General features: G+C 40.5%; 3 protein-coding genes across 6 annotated transcripts; 2 read left to right on the forward strand and 1 right to left on the reverse strand.

Moving 5' to 3' along the window:
* Nucleotides 1–1,165: 1,165 nt before the first annotated feature.
* RB195_016881 (uncharacterized protein) lies at nucleotides 1,166–12,011 on the forward strand (the record flags this gene model as incomplete). Of its 3 annotated transcripts, XM_064183616.1 has the most annotated exons (22): nucleotides 1,166–1,236; nucleotides 4,355–4,368; nucleotides 4,488–4,586; nucleotides 4,641–4,750; nucleotides 4,813–4,921; nucleotides 4,982–5,046; nucleotides 5,244–5,368; nucleotides 5,473–5,576; nucleotides 5,740–5,862; nucleotides 5,926–6,036; nucleotides 6,941–7,120; nucleotides 7,182–7,280; nucleotides 9,771–9,889; nucleotides 9,952–10,072; nucleotides 10,264–10,385; nucleotides 10,663–10,770; nucleotides 10,833–10,949; nucleotides 11,010–11,072; nucleotides 11,130–11,218; nucleotides 11,370–11,435; nucleotides 11,717–11,831; nucleotides 11,913–12,011. In XM_064183616.1, the coding sequence occupies 22 exons, from the start codon at nucleotides 1,166–1,168 to the stop codon at nucleotides 12,009–12,011; spliced, it is 2,229 nt and encodes a 742-aa protein (XP_064039497.1). The 3 variants fall into 3 exon arrangements, with proteins under 3 accessions (XP_064039497.1, XP_064039498.1, XP_064039499.1); XM_064183617.1 differs by lacking the exon at nucleotides 4,355–4,368 and having other exon boundaries at nucleotides 1,166–1,232; XM_064183618.1 differs by lacking the exon at nucleotides 4,355–4,368 and having other exon boundaries at nucleotides 1,166–1,232; nucleotides 4,656–4,750.
* Nucleotides 12,012–13,441: 1,430 nt separating this feature from the next.
* Nucleotides 13,442–13,723, forward strand: RB195_016882 (uncharacterized protein; the record flags this gene model as incomplete). Its single annotated transcript, XM_064183619.1, has 2 exons — nucleotides 13,442–13,542; nucleotides 13,594–13,723. 2 exons carry the CDS (start codon nucleotides 13,442–13,444, stop codon nucleotides 13,721–13,723), a joined length of 231 nt encoding a protein of 76 aa, XP_064039500.1.
* Nucleotides 13,724–13,942: 219 nt separating this feature from the next.
* RB195_016883 (uncharacterized protein) lies at nucleotides 13,943–21,584 on the reverse strand (the record flags this gene model as incomplete). Of its 2 annotated transcripts, none has more annotated exons than XM_064183621.1 (10): nucleotides 13,943–14,087; nucleotides 15,320–15,373; nucleotides 16,607–16,693; nucleotides 16,763–16,858; nucleotides 16,931–17,007; nucleotides 17,606–17,687; nucleotides 19,825–19,911; nucleotides 20,150–20,226; nucleotides 21,397–21,470; nucleotides 21,557–21,584. In XM_064183621.1, the coding sequence occupies 10 exons, from the start codon at nucleotides 21,582–21,584 to the stop codon at nucleotides 13,943–13,945; spliced, it is 807 nt and encodes a 268-aa protein (XP_064039501.1). The 2 variants fall into 2 exon arrangements, with proteins under 2 accessions (XP_064039501.1, XP_064039502.1); XM_064183620.1 differs by having other exon boundaries at nucleotides 21,397–21,497.

A 21,584-nucleotide genomic window follows, 5' to 3' on the forward strand; every position in this document is an offset into this window, starting at 1 on the left:
GACCACCATAAAGAGTGAGCGTCGTTGCAACGTTTTTATTCTGCAAAATCTGCGGCTTGGAACGAAATTGCATCATGAAGGTCGTTGAACACTGCGGAACAGCGTTCGATGAACTCGCTGAAGATCTCTGGTAAATAAAACCAAAGCGGTGACCTACTGCGCTCTAATCAGGATGGAGAGGCCACGTTCGACAACTAACATAAAGGGTTCCTAGCGTAATGGAATAATTAAACGCTGCTTTGGGCTCGTATTCACATCTCCAGGATTATTCTCGTAGTAAAGAAGATCCTTAAAAAATAAAAAGGTTTCTCCATAGGTATTCGTTGAGAGGTGATCTCCTAGGTGGTGTTTCATCCCATAGAAACTTCTCTTTACAGTAGCCGCGATGAAGACTCAGCACGGAGGAAAAATATCCAAGCAAACATTTATCTGTAGAGAACAGCACCTTGCAACAACTTCACGTTCAGAGATGTAGTGTAACACTGCGTTTTTCCTCCCCCGAAAACGAAATCTGGAACAAACTCCAGAGGATTCGTTAAAACCAAAGTTCTCTCATATTTCTTACGGAATCCCACGTTTGCTCCAGAACTTTCTCAAAGTATTCCAGAAATTTCTCGTTCAATTCCATCACTGGGTCCCACTAGTTGGCTTTCTATTTAGAATGCAAAAAGACCAGGATATAAATAACCACAACCGAGGATTATCCGTGAAGATCTTCAGAAGAAGGAAATTACCACTAGGACATCCTAGTTTTAAGAATCCCACGAGATTGATTCAAGAAGTGATTTTCGTCATGTGACCACGACCATCACACTCTCATTTGTTTCAGTTGTCCACGGCATACGGGATGAAGACGGCGAGGCACTATCGTAGAGAGCACGCCATGCCGGAGACGCAGGCTCCCAGACGCAAGCGCCCGTAATTTTCGCAATACTACAACTCCGTCCTTCAATTTTAGTTGTTTACGCTTACTTCTTTTTTTCTTTCGTCATACAATTCATTTCTAAACTATTTTCTATACCCACGGTTATTTACATCCTTTGCGTGGGATGCAGGGCATGTTTGGATTTTGAGAGGACGAACGTTCCATCCCTTCTGACTTAGGATCTCTGCGCTCGTTTTGATTCATAGTGACATTCAATTCGAGCAGAATTTCAGTTCCGTGATGAGTAATTACGGTTCACCTGATGATGGAGAGCTGACGGACGACAGTCATGGACAACAAGAAAATTGTAGGTTTTAATGCATTCTCTTTTCTTCTTTCATTCATTATTTTTGTCTTAACAATTTTTCATTGTTTGTAGGGATTTTCTATAATCTTTCTTTTTCCAAAAAAAAAAAGATACTAAACATTTCGAGGTATAAGTTAGTTCGCTCGCTTTGAACAGAACCGATTTCATCACCCCACTAATATTACCCCAATATCATACTAAAATTGTTTGTGATTTCGCTGCTTATATGAATGTGGTGAAATGTCGACTTTGGAGAAGAAGCTCCCATGACTGTCAACTGAATCGATGCAATTGAAACGCCTCTAAAGTCATTTGAAAAAAGGAACATCTGTCCTACACTGTATTTGATCAATGTTGCATGTTATGTAGAAGATGGATCTGATGTAACTGTTCGATGGCTCTGAATCTGTTGGTTTCCTTGATAATGTGACCTTTATAATTACGCGAAAACTTAATTTTTCCTTCACTAATTCCTCCAAAGTGTTTGGATTTTCTTTTTGGAATGTACGTCTGCGTTCAAATTACATCGGAAGCTGCATTAATCGGTCTTGCGGCGTACACGTCACTCCAGCTGTTATAGGTCCGCAGCTTTTTGTTATTCTCTCGATACAATATTGTTGTGTTCAGGAAGAAGCAAAAGTCAACCCCTCATAGGCATATTTTTAGTTTCGTTTGCGCAAACACAGACAGGACAGAATTATGCATTGTAGAATCAAACAGAGCGCTTGGACTTTTTCATTTATATATATTGATATATAGATATTGAGATATTATCGAGCAAGATAATAGTTAACTAGTAGTATGTTGCCAACTATCATTTATTTATTAAACTAGATAATTAAGCAGAATAAGGCTTAGAATAAGAAAAATAAGTAGATATAATAAGGAGATGTTAATTAGGATAGCATTTCATCCTCACTTCAAATTTTGTAGAAATAGAAGCTCCATCTTACCATTATTTGTGAAGTGCGTCGAGTCTTATACGACGAAAGCTTTCTGATGATTTTATCTCCGTATACAACCATTACCTATCCTCATCATTGACTACACTCATATTTGTTAACAGTCGGCGCCGAATGTCTTCAACTGAAGCTGCCAAGAACGACGGTGTATCTGAAAGAGTGTGGTTGCTGCAGACCCATTGCAGCCATCATATTGAAGATATTCGACACCGACTATGTGTATGTGAGCACGAGAAAACATCAAAGTTCTAAGGATCAAATCCTTATGGAATAAAAGTTCGCACCAAGAGAAGGCGTACCCAAAGCAAGCTTTGCACGGATGATGTCACATGCGAGGCGGTTGGACCTTACACAAGACGTATGGACGATTTCACATATTGTGCTGTTGTAGGTTTAGCACATCCATAACATGCATAATGCAATATTAATAATTTGTTGTTAATATAGGGTTGATTCAAATCTGAATAGATTTATTTAATTAGAAATCAAATTAGGTGATGCACGGAAACCACGTTAAATGAATATAACAGTTGATGGGTCTCGGAATTAGTACATAATCGATCATATTCATAACCTCTTTTTAAATTCACCGTCAGGAGCTATTTTATTTTGGTGCTTTTTTATGAGTTGGGACGTTACAGCTTACTCCATTACTACTGTTGTACTTAGTAATGTGTCTTCAACTGTTTGTGTTTGATTGTAGAATCGTAATTAAAATTTTGGGTTCTTCCATAAAATTAAAGGTTGCGCCAAAAGCAACACAGATTTAGAAAGGTTCCTCTATATAGGTTGTATGTAGGAGAGTTGTGTGTTGCCCTTATATTGAGTAGATTATTAACGCATTCAAGTATTAGACGGATTGCAGCAAACCTTTGCAAGAAATTTTGTATTTATATCCTCTGTGGAATTATTCTTGAGAAGTATTGTTCAACTCTTAAATTGCCCTACTAACTTATTTGTTTTGCTATGTGTAGATTCTAAAAAAATCCTCAGTACTTTTCAAAAAGATAGGAAAGGCTCCGGTTTTTTTATTTCATTAGTTGTCTCCGCTGCAAATAAGCGGAACTTTTTGCTCAAAGTTTATTTAGTTTAGGTGCAAAAGAATCGTGAAACTGGAAAATTAGGCGCGTATTGCGGAAAAAGAAGAATTGAAAAAAGGTTCTATCTTGTTCTGTTATGTTCAAAGTGGCCCATCCATTTCGCACAGTTCGGGCTATTCCTATCGATATGTTTCCACATAGGAGAAATAATTTTGTTTTCTTAGGTGGAGATATTCTCTAGTGATTGAGTTCTAAACTGTTTAATCAAATACAGTCGTCTTTGTCACAGAAAATTACTGATAATACATGAGTGGAGTCCTTAGGAAGTAAGTTCTTTTGTATGTTGAAGTTCTGTGATGTAGCCTTAGCAGCAATTTTAGTTTTGGATGGGAGTCCTTAACACAATGGGTTCTGGCGCATTAATCAGCTTGGGAGACACTTAGATACATGTAGCATGGTTACAAGCACAAAACTGCTCGATGTTAAGTTAGTGTACTTATGTTAAATCTCAGAGGAGGGAAAACGTTAATAAAAGTTTAGATGAACTTCGGTTGACAGCCGTGGTAGATAAAATAGTGTTTTGGCAAAGCATTCTTTCATTTTTGGAGGTATTGTCAGAATAATCTTTCTGGCTGACAGGTATTTGTGGCTTCAGTTTCTTTTAAACCTTTTTTTGGTGGGAAGTTCGAAAGTCACTCTCATAGACCTGTTGAGTTTCCTTTTATAGCCAGGATGGCATTTCTTAAGAATCTACTGATATAGAATCGTCATAGACATGGCTAATTGTTCCTAATGTTATTTATTAAATATATCTTTTATCTATCCCAAAGAAGAGAAGGATTGGGGAGAAGTTACAGACAATCTCTTATGATGTTGAATTAGCATCTGTAAATGTATTTCGATTTGTGTGTTAGAACTGGCACATATAATATATGGAGTGTAGCATTACTCTGCCTGACACAGTAGAGGTTCATGTAGATGTCAGGGCGCCGGTTGCCCAAAATGTTGTTAGCTTCAGCGTTGATCGACAAATGACAGTGGAAGTTGTGAAATATTTCACTCTTAATAAGTGTAGGTTTTTTGAAGCCACTTGATGTCGATAATGGATCTAGTTTTTCAGCGAATGGCATTCTGGTGAGCCGGCGTCCTTGTAGCTCTTCCCAAGTCTGCCTGAAATCGGACGGGCTACACATTTTTGTCTCCGTTAAGTTTTTGGTTTGCACAACTTTTATTAGATTCAGCAATATCTTCAGCCGCACATAGTCAAAGATCCTCATCGAGTTCGCCTGTCGCCATGCCTACACAACCTGTTGAGAGAAAGAAGATCGAATTCACCAAGATGGATATTGAAAGTAAGAAATATATGTGCAGTGTTTGTGGTTGGTTCGTGATTTGTGCTCTTTAAGGGCTCGCTGATTTAGGCGAGGAAGACCGTTTACGGAGAAGGCTCCTCGAAAAGCGCGAAAGGGAGGCAAAACACAGCGACGATGAAGAGATGTTCTCAATACAACCCAAGGTGTGTTCACTTTTATCTGTTCTCTCTCTTTTTGGTCGCTTCTGAAGTCAGGGTATTCTTAGAAGATCAAGAGCGATAAGCCTGATAAGCCACGAGAAAAGCACCGAGACAGAGATCGGAAAGACCGTGACCGGGATCGAGAAGGTGATCGCCAAAAACATAAGCACGGAGGTGCGGCAATGATGCCAACCTTATTTACTTTTCGCGAAGACTTTCATGTAGATATTTCAGATCGTCGTGATAAAGATAGAGACCGAGAGCGCAATGACGACAAGCACAAAAAGAAACATGAACTAGTAAGTTTAGATGTGAGGGTCTTTTTTGTTCAACTGTTGCTTGTTATTGTTAGAATAGAAGGTTAGCTCTCTGCTTTCGCATAACAAAATTCTACAGCTAGACATTCATACCTGAATTTTCTCATCTAGTCTTTTCAAATAAGACTTCACACGTTGCTTTCCAAAGACTGTCAACACTATTATTTTTCGTTAATTAGGACAACCGAAGCAAATCAGCTCCTCGCTTGTTAGGGAAACACCATCGTGAGAAGAGTGATAAACGGCCGAGAGGGGAAGACAGTGAGAGAGCACGAAAGGAACGTCAAGTAAAAAAAGAACAAAGGTATTTTACATTTCAGGTTTTATTGTGAATAATTTCTGCACGTTCAGAATTCAAAAGCAACATATCAAATTTCCATCATGCGTGTAATCAAGACAACTTTTTAGTCGAACACCGTCTCCTGAAGAGAAATTTGCTGGTGTTGTGAAGAGGAAGGAACGACATATTGCTATAGACGTGTTGAAAAAGAAAGAAAGGGATGTTGTAAAGGGTTCGTTTCATTTCTACAGATCATTGTAACGTAATACTGTGTTATTTCTATGGTATTCCACTACAATTTCATGAAAACTTTCACATCTCTGTGTAGTTTTGTATCTTTGGTTGTTCTAACTAGCAGTGTTTCTTCCCTTTCTCTGAGTTTTTACATCTTGCAGAACCAAAGAAGCCTGATCCGATCCCCATGTTATTAGAGCAAGAGCGAGTAAGCATAACGGTTACAAAAACTGAAGGTGTTGAAGCAGTGATGGAAGAGGAAGAAACTTTCCTTGCAGAAAGCGGTGAGTCTTTTTTTGCAGATTTAGTCTCCGTTTTCTCATTTTTAAAGGATCGTTTCTTCTCAGAAATCACTTCCTTCACTTTGGATTCTCCTGCCGGCCCTCAAAAGTACTCAAAATTTGACAGCAGTCCAGAAGCTGGTGGACCCGACGATCAAACACCGGAGCACAGTGATGGTAAGTGGCATTTGCAAAGCTTTTGATAATTCAAATTTCTTATTAACGAATAGTGAATATTCTGTGGTGAAATGCGATCGTATACCTATTCCTTATGTTGTCGTTGGAGGCCTGGAACTAGAACGCTCAAAAGTTAACTTTTGTGTTAGGGGATCATCTTGTTAACAACACATAGAAATCTATTCTGTATTTAAAGGCATCACTCCACGAATCTGAGGTGGTACGGATTTCAGGTGGAGTATTCGTATACGGCATAGTAGATTATGGGGATTCCGTCCATTTCTTCCTAATTGTCGTAAAAAAAGGCTCAGAAGATACGGCTTCGGGCGTTCTGGCGCATTTTTTTCCACAAGGAGTTCGACTGGAGCGCGCCAGCCTTGTGCGGCGCCGCATCTTCCGGGCCATTTTTTACGGCAATTAGGAAGAAATTGACGGAATCACCTTTCTCTCCATAATCTACTATCCCTTATAAGAATACTCCACCTGAAATCTTTACCACCTCAGATTCGTGGGGTGATGCCTTTAAATACAGTAATCATTTCATCCAATCATTTCATTTCACCATTTTGTGACCATCGCGGAAATGAAGTTTGCAAGTGACCTTATCCAATGATGCACGTCGTCTACTTGAGATGGCGACTAAGGATGTGGACCTCTCTAATTTGTTTTGGGATCTGTAATCGATTGGATAAGAATGGGAAAAAGCAGAGCTTTTTGTTAACTAACTAAGTGTAGATAGCGCTTCGAGTTACTGGCTTTTTTGGACTACTTCTTCATCTTACTACATTTCATATGTATGTTGTATGGTATGGTTGGAATTAGCGTGTTTGGAGGCTTAGGAAAGGTTATACTATGCAGTGACGATTTCACACCCGGTTTCTTAAAGCGGGAACTTTTTTTTTAGGGGGATACGATGAAATAGAAGCCGAAATAGAACCTGCAGAGCCAGAATTTGATCCTTCCACTGCCACTTGGGAGACTTTAACAGAGGAGCAGAAATTGTTGCTATCTCCTGATACGAAGAAGCGGTTAGAAAGTGAATATCAATTCCGGTTGATAGCACAATTACCGATTTATTATGCATGTAGGTTTTTGGCAGCTCTTTTTTCATATATTACTTTCATTTTTTTCCTTTTGCATTTCAGCTTTCATGGGATGTCGAAATGTTGTTGAATTTGATTGTGTGAATCGAGTAGAAGAAGGAACTTTTGGAGTTGTGTATCGAGCAAAGAACAAACGAACAGGTGAATAATTTTATGATGTTCATATAATTCGAAGAGGTCTAACAACTACTTTATCTTTAGCTGTTCTTGAAATTCTCAAATAGCTGAGCATTTAGCTCCTGCCTAAACGGGGAAATTGAGAAGTCAAAACCCACCGAAGCTTGCAGCACTCCCGTCCAAAAAGGCTGTTGATGTCGCTGCTTGTAGCATTTAAGTGTTGAGAGATGAGTTCGACAAAAGTGCGATCGAAACAGACTGTTTTGAACAAATAACAGTGGTTATCCACTTCTTACGAACATGTATTGCTGATATGGAGGCCTGAAAGTGTATGTAGTGGTGGACTAAGTTCTCAGCTGCGATGACCCCAAAGCTGCTTTCGTGGATACCTTCAGCCCACAAACTCAGTTTTGAAGAGAAATCTTCACATATTAATACGATTTTAACTAGGCAAGGCTTCATATACTTTTGGTTTGGTTCAAACGAAGTGACAAAAGGATTTATTTCATACAACATACGTATTAAACCAGGTGATAGCTAGTTATCGATAAGAATAGTACAATGTTGCAATGCAAATATTGGAACTATGTCAATCGTATGGATGTCTAGAAACGAAGGTGGGAGGGTTTGCATTATTTAAACCGAGTAGCGTACGAATTTCGCTGCGCGGTTTAAATAATACAAATGACGAGAATTCGTTCGCTTGCTTGTTGACATGGATCAACGAACAACGCTGCAGTGCAAACACCAGCAGGATGTACAACCGTTTGAGGTGGTGACTGGAGAAAGACAAGGGGCAGTGGCAGGACCTTTTCTGTTGACCTTCGCTATACATCATGCGAAGAACGGTCGATCGGTGTTCTGCCGACATCGTCTTATCACCATCAGGGTGTCCCTTGACTGATCTCGAGTACACCGACGATGTTATTATTTCGCTGAAAAAGTACGAAACTTCATCATGTTGTCATCCTTGTACTGGCGAAGCTGGCTGCAGCCTATGGATTACGTCTATGCCCTGATGGTTCAAAAAATAGAAAAAAAAAGAATAAATGCAAGCAGATGTGGGTTTGCGAGACCTCGGACGAAAATCAGGGTGGACGGATAGCCGATCGAACTTGTCGACTCCTATCTATCTGCTGGGCCGTATGCTGAAGAACAACGCTAGCTTCGAAAAAGATATTCAGCAAAGATGCGCTGAGGCCATTTCTGCATTTAACTCCTTAACGAAATTCCTGTGGTCGACCTCCACTACCAACGAAGTCAAGCTGCGAGTCTATCTATCCGCTATTCATCCCATAATGATGTGCAGGAAACTTGGGCAGCATCATCCACGGCGATGGAGAGGCTTGATTGCACGGAAAGGAAGCTGCTTAGAGCGTTACGCGGAAATCGATGGGTGTACCGGCGGATGGTACGTGGAGGATATCAACATCTTGCACCGCCATCGAAACTAGCTACAGAAAATCGTCTCCGCTTCTTCGGTCATATATTAAGGAGACCCAGATCGCCTTGTTCAACGAGTTTTGAGCAGTTTGTCGCGTTCAAACTGGAAGAGTCCACCTGGCCGAAAACAGAGTTCTCGGCTGAGGTGGTGAAAGAGGACCTATGTACACTCGGCGTGGATAGACACTTCAGGCAGGATGTAAGTTTTTGCCGAATATGGATCGCGTCAGGCGGTAATATCAGCGCGCCGATCAAGTCAAGTAAGTCAAACCGAGTAGTCCTATCGCTGGGCAAGACGATTATAAGCAACCATTCTCCTGCAGAGATCACTTTAGGCTGGACGCACTTGTACAAGTTGAGAAACGAAATAAGGACTGGTATATGTGTTGATTGGATACCAACGGGTTTGATCTGAATTCACGCACGTTTTCGAATCATTTGATGACAAAACAATATTTGTGGAATGTGTAGGAACAATTCTTATCTCACGTTCTGCTCTTGAATTTAACTTATAACTATTCCGGTGCGGTTAGAATGCGGGACTATTTGACGTAGTATGCAGTGCAGCTCTTCAGGAGCAGTAAAGTTATTCACATCGACAACCAAAGAGATTAGTTGCATAATACTTTTCAAAAATTCAGAATTTTTTACTAGAATCATGTGGTTTTCGCATGAAACTGATGTGTTGGAGTAGCTTACAAATCCTGTGGCATCTCTCCGTGTCACAAGAAACATATCCATTGTGCTTGCACTTTCCTCTACCTCTTTTACTTCATCCTTACCAGGTAGAAAATACTAGATCTCAGGCGGAGTATTGTTTGAACGTTTCTGCGTTATAAAAAGCTGAACTGAGTTTGAATGAGAACAGGTTTCCGTTTGCAGATGTTATTTATATAATCTCTTGTTTATGAAACGGTACAAGATTTCCGTCATACTTCAATTAGTCGGGGAAGATTCTAGTTATTCATTAGAAAGAAGTCAATGAAAAAAAAAAACATGCACGTAATACAGTAGGACTATAGCACAAGACATACACTTACTCATGCTCTTTTCAGATTTTGATAATTTTAGACGAGATTGTCGCCTTGAAGAGGTTAAAGATTGAAAAAGAACGAGAAGGATTTCCAATAACTGCACTTCGAGAGATCAACATGCTTCTAAAGGCCGGAAAGCATGAAAATATAGTAAATGTGGGGTTTTGTTCCTTCGAATCCTTCAGCTGTGACAAATTTTCAATCACAGCTATATTCAGGTACAAGAGATCTTGATTGGGAGCAACGCGGATAAAATATATTTAGCTATGGAATTTGTGGAACACGATATGAAAAATCTTATGGACACGATGCATAAGCGTGGAAAACGGTTCAGTTTTGGTGCGTTTACATAGTTCAACATCCAAATAACATTGCAGACCAACATTTTGCAATATTTTTGCTGTGTATTGATAACCAGATTGAAACCCACTTCAAAATCTGTTGTTGTTTCCAATCATTTCAGTTTTCCATGATGAAATGTGGGCGATAACGTTTTATTTCATCCAGCGAGTCATACTTTAATGTTTCAGGTGAACAAAAGACATTAATGAGGCAGTTACTATCGGGATTGAAACATCTTCATGATAACTGGATTCTTCACCGGGATCTAAAAACCTCGAACCTACTATTTTCTCACAAAGGGATTTTGAAGGTATGTTTTAGTGCACTTCTCTTATGCTTACCTCTTATGCAGATTCATTTTATTTCGTTTCATTTATTTTTAGTTGAGCAGGAAACCATTTGGTTCTGTAATGATGATGTTACATAATATGCATATTTCCTCTTAACGTAGATTTAACGTTATAATGAATGTTCTTCTAATCTTCATTCCTTTTTACCCATACTCATTCTCTATGAAAAGATTGCAATTGATCCCATACTAGGGTTATTCGAAATATTTGACAGGATGGATATTCTCTATCTTGCAGATAGCTGATTTTGGATTGTCCAGGGAATACGGCGATCCTCTCCGGCCTTATACAGCTGTAGTTGTTACATTGTGGTACAGAGCCCCTGAGCTACTACTCGGTCAAAAGGTTGAACTTCTTCGTCAAGATCTTCTTCACTTGTCACTTTTCAAACTTCAGATTATTTTTAGATTTACTCAACTCCTATTGATCTTTGGTCCGTCGGTTGTATAATGGGAGAGTTTGTATTATTAAAGCCACTATTTCCTGGAAATGGGGAGTTAGATGAGATAAACAAAATATTTACGGTACTATTTAGCTTTTGAGTGGAACTTCATCTTTGTTTCATGAGCAGATTGCTTTTTTAGGAACTCGGGACGCCATCGGATACCATTTGGGAAGGATACAGTGATCTGCCTGGGCCAAAACTCGTGAGTATTGAAATGTTCTTAACTGATTTCTCTCAAAGTTGACCTCTGCGTTTTCAGATGAAATTAGGGAATTACCCCTACAACCAGCTTCGAAAAAAGTTTCCTGCTTCACTTATGAATGAGAGCGGTTTCAAGTTACTAAACAGGTTAGGAGAAAGCCGCCTTTTTTCTTTAAAACAATATCTTGTCGTCTCCAGCTTTACAGATAAAATCATTTTTCTTTACCTTATACGGAAGTTACCTTTTTGTTCTAGGATTCCGCTGCTCAAAATGTAAATACTACTTCAACTTTTTCAGGTTTCTTACCTACGATCCCAATCGGCGTATCACAGCTGAAGAAGCATTAAATGACAAGTGGTTCACGTGAGTGATGTACTTGCTGGACTTAAGTAAAATAAAAGTTCATATTAGGGTTTGTAAAATCATAAGCCCGCCTCTAAATTACTGCTACTAAAGATTTGATTAGTCGATCATCAAATATTACGATCCGTGCAGCTTTCGGTTATTTGTTAGTCGCACCATATTGGCAAGTCTATCGTTTGTTTACAAATACGTCGGATGTGCTGATCAAACAGTAGATTACTATTGATTGGTTGTACTGATATGTTCCATTTAAAAGCAAAAAAAAAAAAAAAAACTTTCAGGGAAGATCCAAAGCCCACTCCTCCCGAGATGTTCCCAACGTTTCCAGCAAAAAGCGAACAACATCGGGCACCACCCCCTAATGCTGCTTTAGCAAATAAGAAGACCGAGATCATTGTAAGTTCTCTTCCTATAGTTTTTTTTAAAAATATATTTGCATGTATTGAAATAGTGTTCAGTTATCTTAACATGTTGCAGAATCCTGAACGTGCAAAATTACTCGCAGATCTCAAAGTCCGACCTGATCAAGTTACTTCCGGTTCTTTCTCTTTGAAATTTGACAAAACGAGGTTTTGACTGTATATTTGTACATTAAGTGTTCATCTACCGCATCAGTTGTGGCGAGAAAGTGACTGTGAATAGAGGTGTTGTAGTATTTTATCGTTGTTACTGATTTTTGTTTGAATGATTTTGGAAAGCTGTCTAGCTGTCTTTGTTTTGTCTCCCATGTTAAGTTGTGCTTTTAACTTCACTTTTATGAGTGAAGTGAACCCTACGAGTAAAATATTTTACAGTGGTTTTATATATTAAGCCGAATTTTAACATATGCTATGAAATAGGATTGTTATTTAGTGAGCAATACCTATTATTATTGTTTGTTGACCAAGATGTAATGCAGATTTGTGTAAATGTTAAAATGCGCATATTTTAGCGTTGCGAAATCTTCATAGACACGAATATAGACTCAGTCTACATCAAGTGAGATTTTTTATTACAGATCTAGAACTGTGTTTCCAACGAGTTGCAACAAGTATACGGAAAGCAAAGAAATTTAATGTGCCATATGCGGTAAAGTAAGAGGTCCAAGGGACTGGCCTGAGTGTCATCGAGTTCCTAGAAGAGCGGATACTATTCAGCTTACAGTACCCGACCCGAGTTCTTCCCCATGAGGGTTTTTAGGGGTACTCGATCCCACTGCTCACGAATGGGACGTTCATTTCATGGGAGAACCGCTCTAAGCACCAGATATCGGTGGAACCAAATTCGCAAGGAAATTAACTGTCATTAGCATTTTATTGTAGTAAAAGAACAAATCAACAATAGAGCGGAATAGGTCATAAAGACAAAGTCACTGGCGTATCGATCCACTTGATATGCGCCAACGAGTTCCTACTGTAATTCGTAACAGTTGAGCTTTTGGAACGCGTGTTGACCTACATAATGACTTGCGTGGGCCAACCGATAATCAAGTCAGTGTACTTATCCCGAAAGACAGGACTGATACCAATTTATCGACCCTGGAGGGATGAAAAGCGTGGTTTGCACTAGGGCGGTTTCGAGCCATCAACCGTGTGGCTGCAACGGACCTCTAACCGACTGCGTCACACCTGACCGATGGAAATTAGCAAATGAAAATCGATGACGTAAAAGAAAACGATTTAACACGGATATCGTCGCGCGACAGTGTCTCGAAAGTTGAGAACGACATCGCCGCTGCCGAACTCTTAGCGCCAAAGGGTAGGTTTGCACCGTAAAGCGAGATAAAGGTAGGTAGGGTCAACAAAACATCAGTGATATTATCCTGCGTTTATTACGTTTCACAGCAAAATGAACTATTCCAATTGTGGATAACGAGGATCAGTGAGCTGAACAGGGTTAAGAATAAACCTCTTTACCATGAGTACATCACGCGCAGAGTAATTATTTTCGCAGAATGTCAATTAAAAAGAGAGTAGAAATGTTTCGTATACCTATCCGTTCATAACTTCAAGACGTTTCTCGGTGGGATGACAGTTCGTAAATTCTCCAAAAATTCGCCATCGTCGTTCACGGAGAGCGGTACAGCGTTTCAAAACGTATCGGCGCAGGAATGCGATCAAATATCGAAGTGGGAAGTATAGGTAGTGAATGTTGAATGATTTCAGTTATATTTCTTTAGGAAGAATGTTTTCTGCGAATACTTCTGCGCTAGCGCTTTTTCATTGTTCGTTTTCAACTTGTTCGAAACAAATGCCAAACTGCCACAAATCCACGCAATACCCTATGCGTCAGTGACTGTCTTTCACTAAATGAACTTCGAATCCGTGAATTTGTGCTGTCTTGACTCTTCAGGAACGATGCATGACTACATTAATAATTGTGACTACAACTGCAAAAGAAATGAACTCGAAGGGTTGAGTTGAAGGTTTATTTAATTAGTAATTTGTGCTGGTAAAATCACGTTCTCAAGTTCTTTAACATTTGTAATGCGTTGAAAATCATTTTAGTGAAGTTTCAGTGTGATTCTTCTACCATATCTGCCACCATCTTTTCTTGATTTCAACAGGTGACTTTGGTAATGGTTTCGGTTTCTTCCGTCTCCTTTTCGTTTTCTTCTCCTTTTTCTCTTCTTTCTTTTTCTTTTGTTCATCTGTTGTTTCCTTACTTTTGATCCTATAAATCCAAGTTATTGTATAGTAGTGTCAATGCGAACACGAAGCATGTTGCGTAGGCGACGCGAAGCGGCGTGGTGAAGCGTAGCGGTTAGGATCGAGTGGGGACCTATACTAGCGCCTCTCATCGCTGCAGTACGCGATGGTCCCAGCTCGATTCCAAACACTACCGTGTCGCTTCGAGCGCAGCCGCTTACGCACCCGCACCGTGCCGCGTGTCGTGTTCACCCGACTATTTTTTTTTTTGCAAGCCGCTCATATTGCGTATGGAATAGATTATGGAAACAGTTATGTTACGTTGTAAGTATTTTTATATCAATCTACAGTTGGGTTCAGGTACTTTGACACGAATGTATCTTCGAGAGTCATAAATTCTAATTTGCTAGACTCTATCAGGGCAAAATTTAATGATTTTAGCACTGTCCATTAACGAAGAATGCAAAACTAGGTTACCATTTCTGAAATGTTAATTTTTATTAATGCAGCTGAGCTACTTCGTAACGATGAGTGTTGAAAAATTAGAAGCTTTCATAATTAACTAATGAATCTTCTCTTTAAAGGCATCACTCCACTAATCTGAGGTGGTACGAATTTCAGGTGGAGTATTCGTGTACGGGATCGTAGATTATGTAGAGAAGGGTGATTCTGTCCATTTCATCCTAAATGCTACAAAAAAAACGGCCAGTGCGGCTTCAAGCGATCCGGCGCGCTATTTTCTACAACGAGTTCGATTGGAGCACGCCAGCCTTTTGCGACCTTTTCCGGGCAATTAGGAAGAAATGGACGGAATCATCCCCCTCTCCATAATCTACTATCCCGTATACGAATACTCCACCTGAAATCCGTACCACCTCAGATTCGTGGGGTGGGGTGATGCCTTTAAACGAAAGGATCAATTGTATTCGCTAATCACAGGAGTGTTGATCAAATATGGTTTCATAGTAAGGTTAAAACGACATGAAGTACGATGCAGTGAAGAAGCGGCGCGGTTGAGCTAGCGGTTTCAATCGATATGGGACCATCACGAACTACACCCAGGAAAGGTGTTAGCAAAACTCGGCTTAGATTCTAACCGTCACGCTCCGCACTGCAGCGCTTCGTGCGTAGCCGCTTGCGCACTTGTACCGTGCTTTATGTTGTTTTGACACAACTATAAATATCTAAAGAAAATGTGGTACAGCAAAAAAAAGTATATTAAAAACAGCACACTAAAAAAAAGTAAGTGATTCTTACATAGAGTTTGGATCCATAGGGCTGTCAATCTCACGAGATGTTCTAGAGCCGGCACTGAAACAGAAATCATTCAGCATTTTCCAGTGTTCCAGAAAGTCCTTATTTTTGTTTCTTTTCAATTTGCTCCTTAGAATTAAAAGGAAAACATTACATAGAAATAGTCGTCGATTACGCAATTCATCAGCTTCATTTTTTCGACCGTATACCCACCCAGCGGGGAGTATTTGTGACCATCTTTTCTCGATTCCGCCTCCGAAAGACCGTAATCACATAACCGGAAAGATCTAAGGACTGAAACAAGAGCCGCGAAGGGGTTGGAGACGAACAATATCCATACTCGGGTCAAGCGGCCTGAACCTCGGTGTTTAAAGGGAGCATGTCACGAAATTGACACGATATGAAAGCCCTAGGAAAACGTATAGTTTGGGTTATGGATTACGGGAATGAGCATGGCTCTGATCATCTTTCCCTAATCGTCGTAAAAAAAGCTGTGTGAAAGGCCGTGTTCTTTCCTACGAATTCGGTAACAGAACGACATCCTTGCGCACGCGGCGCATCCACGTGCGAGCGGTCGCTGATCAATGAATTCTCCTAACCGGCCTATTGAAGTAAAGTCAAGGAATAGGCTGCTGAGTTGACCGAAGCGTGCGCAAGGGTGCGGATTCTTACGTGCCCACGTTTTCATTGGGGTTTCCGTACAATGTCAATCCCGTGATACGTTGCTTTCATACGGCTGCGCTCAAAGCGGCGCAGTGGAGCTAGTTGGTTAGGATCTAGGCGGGGTCATCGCCAGCATCAATCACCTCTCCAATCCGAGTGAGAGGCTTGCAATGGTCCCGCCTCGATCCCAACCGCTAGTTCCACCCACGTGCCGGTTCGGGCTCGGGCAACTGTAGTGAACCTCAGGTTGTTTTGACTCTACTGAGGTGGAAACAGCAACGACAGCGGATTCCTTTAACCGGCTGAATGCGAAAACGCTCATTTTTCTTGTTTCGACTGTCTCCCTCCCTTCTTTGCATCCAGATAGTTCGGTCATCCAGATGAATGACAGATGTTTAGCGCTGACAATATATTCAGGTGCACACTGCACTCTAATTGTTCGGCATTTCATAAGCATTCCTCAAATTTGAGGGTTAAAGAGTTTTTTAAGAGCCATATTTTAGTTGTGGATGTTCATTTCTAAAAGGTCTGTCATGTATTCGAAGATGAAAATGAGGGTTGAGTCAACCTAAGAGCACTAGTGCATCGATAGATTAACCAACTGTTTCGAGTATGTGAACAGCTCACATTTTCGATGGTCCCGTTTTCGCATCACTTTCAGGCCGGCTGCTTTCCATGATCTGTTTCGAAATTCCGGACGGTGTGTCTGATACCCTGTGATACAAATTGAACATGACTTCATTTCAACTATAAAGTAGATGTTGACTGGTAACTCAAACTAACGCTGTGGTCGTATCATCCAACATCGAACTCTGTGGCGTTGGCGATGCACGTTTCCTACTTTGAAATACTCGACGAAGAAATCCAGCTCGTTTTTTCCTTGAAATGGATCAACATGGATGGAAATATATAGATCTTCGATGGAGGAACGAACAAAAACAAAAGTCTCACTTTCTCTTCTCAATTTCTTCGGTTTTTCTCCCTGGAAGCGAAGAATGCCATGTTGGACCAGTCATGTTCAAATCTTTCTAAATTCTTTAATGATCTTCGATAGGTCCTTTTACAAGAGGAATTGTTCTTTAGAGCGCATTTCGGAGAAAATGTAGTGGGGGGGGGGGCACCCAACTGTACCCTCATTTCTGGAAACTCTATCTTCTTTTTTCTCTTTACTTTAGCTTACACGTCATAGATGCTCTAAGATTAATTGCCAGGTTTTAGGCCCCTGATTCATTTACTTATTTACTTCCAGAAATAAGGCCGCTGTTGAGCGCTCCTTCCACTCAACTATATTTTAGGTCGCATTTCTTAAAAGTACCCCACGAATGTGGAGTTATGCCTATACGGGGTCACAAATTGTGGGGAAGAGGATGATTCCGTCAATTTCGTCCTAATGGCCGCAAAAAAAAAACGGCTCGGAAGATGCGGCGCGTCCACAAGGTTGGTGCGCTCCAATCCAACTCGTAGAAAATAGCGCCCCGGAACACCCGAATTCATATCTTCCGGGCCATTTTTTACGGCGATTAGGAAGAAATAAGCGAGATTCCACCCGTTTCTACAATCTACGATCCCCTATAGTCTTTGACGATCGGAAATCCATATCATTCGGGAGTGATGCCTTTAACCTACCACATCCATTCCATCCATAAATTGTTCTAATAATGTCGTTGGTTGATTGGGAGGTACTGAATGTTGAAATGGTTCACATGATCTGGAAAGATGGACACTCGTCCTCAAATTATGTGAGTGATTCTATATTGATGGCGATTGTAGCGCAATCGGTTAGAGGTCCGTCGCACAGTCGAGGGTTCGAAAGCGTCCCAGTGCGAACCAAGCCTTCATCTGATAAATATAATAAATAAATCTGAATAAAACTGGAACGAGACTTGTCTGGGAGGATAAAAACACTGAGCTGATACATCGTCTAGCCCCCGCAAATCATTGTATAGGCCAGATACAAGTTTTTTTTTAAAGATGCATTTTATTTTATTTGTGAATAATTTGTCCTACACAAAACCGCAGAGTGCTCAGCATTTGATGGATGCATATAAAATAGGTGCATAAAATATCGGTTGTAAATGACAATTTGGGGCGTGCATCATCGTGAGCCGCATCCCGCGTACATAATTATATTGCTTATGATGCATTTATTCGGCAGCATTAGAGACGAGAGAACACGAAAAAAGAACAGAAGAAAGAAGAGAGGGAGAGCAGGAAGAGAATAGAAATTTGTCGGATTCTGATACACATGAATGATAATGAAGAATGAGGTGTGGGCAGTGAGAGAAGAAGTTGCGGTCACAGTAGTATGCTGCGGTAGAACCGCCCGACTACTCGCTATCGTTGCTTGATATCGATAGTGCACATAGCCCAACATGTATGGTAATTGTCGAGTTGCAATTCAAATGCGAAAATGCTGGATAGTAGAATCCACGGGGTGGATTGCAGTCTCACCGACTAGCGGGGCTGGTGAACCAACCGCGCTCTTAAAGATGGTCACCGACGTGAACGAATGAACTGAATAAAGTTCCTTAACCTCAAACGTTTATGGATTGAAGTGAACGTGGTGTCGCATCCCAAACGGACTTATTAACGCCAAACAGTTTATCCGTTTTCTTTCTTTTTCCTTTATTATTTTTGAGGTGATGGATTTTAAGACGTATCCTGCTTTTTCTGTGGCAACGGATCTGGATTACGATAGCGATGTGTCTTTGTCAATAACGCCTATGCAACATCATCGACAGACGTAAACAATGCATCAATGTGTTGCGTGGAGGCAGTTCCTACCACTGTTGTTATTGGGGGTTTTCGAGGACGATGAGAAACATGTGTAAGGATGCTGCGCTAATCAGAACTGTCGAACTGTGGTTTTGTACTGTAGTTATCATGAACTCCTATGTCTTAGAAAGTAATTACGGGAAGGTTTTGTCACTATCATGTGATTGGAATCGTTATCCGTCAAATATTCGCAGAGAGAATGTAAAAATAGTCCTCAACAATGCGATTTTCAAAAGTACCGTAACAATAACAGTTAAGAATATTCAAGTGATGCAATTTGTTCCAAAGATCCCAGGATTATCCAAATAATAATTTGTCGATGAAGGTGTACGGACGGCATGCTACAGTTGTCGTCGAAGTTATTGTCTACACGTTACGTATAATCGGGTCAAGACGACCTGAATGGTGCAGCTGCGTAAGCGGCGCGGTCGTGAAAGCGGTCGGAATCGAGTTCGGACCATCGCGAACTCGAAGCGATGATTGGTTTGAGCAAGGGCACTCAAAGGTTCTAATTCTAACCGCTAAGATCCGTTGCATCGCTTCGAGCGCAGTCTCTTACGGAAATGTGTCGTTCTTCATATCGTGCTAACGCTACTATGTTCTTCACGCATTACGTACGCAATACGTTCGCCATCAGCAGAGGCGGGGACTCTGTTCGCTCCAAACGATCGATGGGACAAAAATCGATTGGGCGGCGGTGCTAATAATCTTCTCTCGGATCCATTTTTCTGGTTTCTGTAGATTTTCCTGTTTTTTTTTAAATGAAATTGTAAATTGTCATGATCATTCTATGGTCGCAGTCGATAGTATGTGAATCCTTTCTGTTAGTATCGGCGCCGTCGCCCTATCGGTTATCATCCCTGTCGATCGGCGAGTGCAAAAAGGAGGATAACAGTGCACGCGACCTCAATGTAATCGAAGAGGATTTAATCTGTCTGGTCGACACAACAGGTTCGACGACGACTGTATAATAAGCATAATTTCCGGTTTTCCTGCTACGGTTCTCTGCGTCATCCAAGGATTGGTTGACGTACTTATTTACAACACAAAAAGCTCCATAAGTTACCCACAAGATTGCAAAACTTTCACGTTTTCGTTCGCATTCCTCCATTTTGTTGACGATCACCTCTACACTGACGTCCGCGTCATCCTCTGCTCTGAAAAGTCAAACGGACCATACGTTGTAGTTCAAGAGTTTTTTTTATTCAAGTTGCTAAGTGCCATCAGAAAAATCCTCTTTTCTCGCTAAAAGACTGCACCTTTTCACTTTTTTTTTTGCTAGAGCAATAACTTAAGAAATTAATGAAGCAAAAACAAAAGCCATATTTGCTCATAAATTTGATAGAAATAGTTATGCATCCGTAATATGTAATCCAATAAAAAAACCTAACACACCTAAACATTTCTTCTAACTCTTTTGATGCATCTTCGAGAAATTTCTCTAAATTTTTAAAACATTCCTCTGCAGCAACCTGGAACATAGCATTGAACGGTACTATACTAAGATGTTCTCAGCTCTCTGAAACAGTAATGCAGAATTAAACCCTCTAATCTTAATTTGACGATTAGAATATATTGGGCCAGAAGTATGAAGTAGGATCTCACTAGAATTATCCCTGGACCTCTTGGATTGCCTCCACTTGAGGGACGCTTGCGAACTTTCGTGGCGGTCAACTAGATAGATTTTAGATTGCGGCGGTTTCGTCGATTAAGTCGGAATTTTTGCGAAATTATAAATCGGCGGAGCAAAGATGTTGCATCAAAAATTTTCTCATCCAGAATCGTAGAGGGATCCAAACATTGTCATTGTGGATCGATGGAAATGAGTTTGCTAATATCGATCTTAAGCTGTGAATTTTATTACCATAAGACGCCGTTAATAGCTGAATTCACTTTCAAAATATTTATCGGAGAAATAGTTCTCCTTCTAAAATGGGCCAGGCAACGGGATATATGGATAAAATAAAAAATGACTGAGAGAATATTCATTAGTGCCGCGTTTCAAGGTCAATTGACATTTTGTTTCTAGTTGAAAGTTAATCTTAACGCCTACATTGCGTCACAATGCGAAACACCCACGCCACCGGGCACAAACTTGCAGAAGACTGCGATTCTTAAAGGCATCACCCCACGAATCTGAGGTGGTACAGATTTCAGATGGTTATGCCTACACGGGGTCGTAGATTACGGGTAGGAGGGTGATTCCGTCCATTTCTTCCTAATTGCCGTAAAAAAGCCGCCCGGAAGATGCGACTTCGAGCATTTCGGGGCGCTATTTTTCACAACGAGTTCGACTGGAGCGCACCAGCCTTGTGCACGTGCCGCATCTTCTGGGCCGTTTTTTATGGGAATTAAGAGGAAATGGACGGAATCACTCTCATCCTCATAATTTACGACACCGTATAGGCATAACCCACCCGAAACCCGCACCACTCCAGATTCGTGGGGTGATGACTTTAAAAATCAAAGTAATTAGTAATAAGTGAAATCAAAATAAAATCTTATGGAGCCCAACAAAAAACAAGACACATATATGTACACTAGTGTAGTAGATCTTATAAGGTTTGTGTTCGGAAGGTTTTGTACATCCAAAAAAAAACACTTTTCAAAAATGGTTCATGTACAAAAGAAGACCTAATTACCCTAATGTACTTGTTCGCTTTGACAATTTTTTCCGCATCATCTTCTCGACCATCTTGTGTCTTTTCGATATCTTCTGAAACTTGTGATCTCAACAGCTGCCCTGGACATCTTTTAAGATCATCAAATCTTTCTCGAAAAAGCAACAAAAATAAAGCTTGCCTTGCGTTTTTGCAGGATCAGTGTTCAT

The sequence above is a fragment of the Necator americanus genome, chromosome II (genome assembly GCF_031761385.1).
Source record: "Necator americanus strain Aroian chromosome II, whole genome shotgun sequence".
NCBI classification, from domain to species: Eukaryota; Metazoa; Nematoda; class Chromadorea; order Rhabditida; family Ancylostomatidae; genus Necator; species Necator americanus.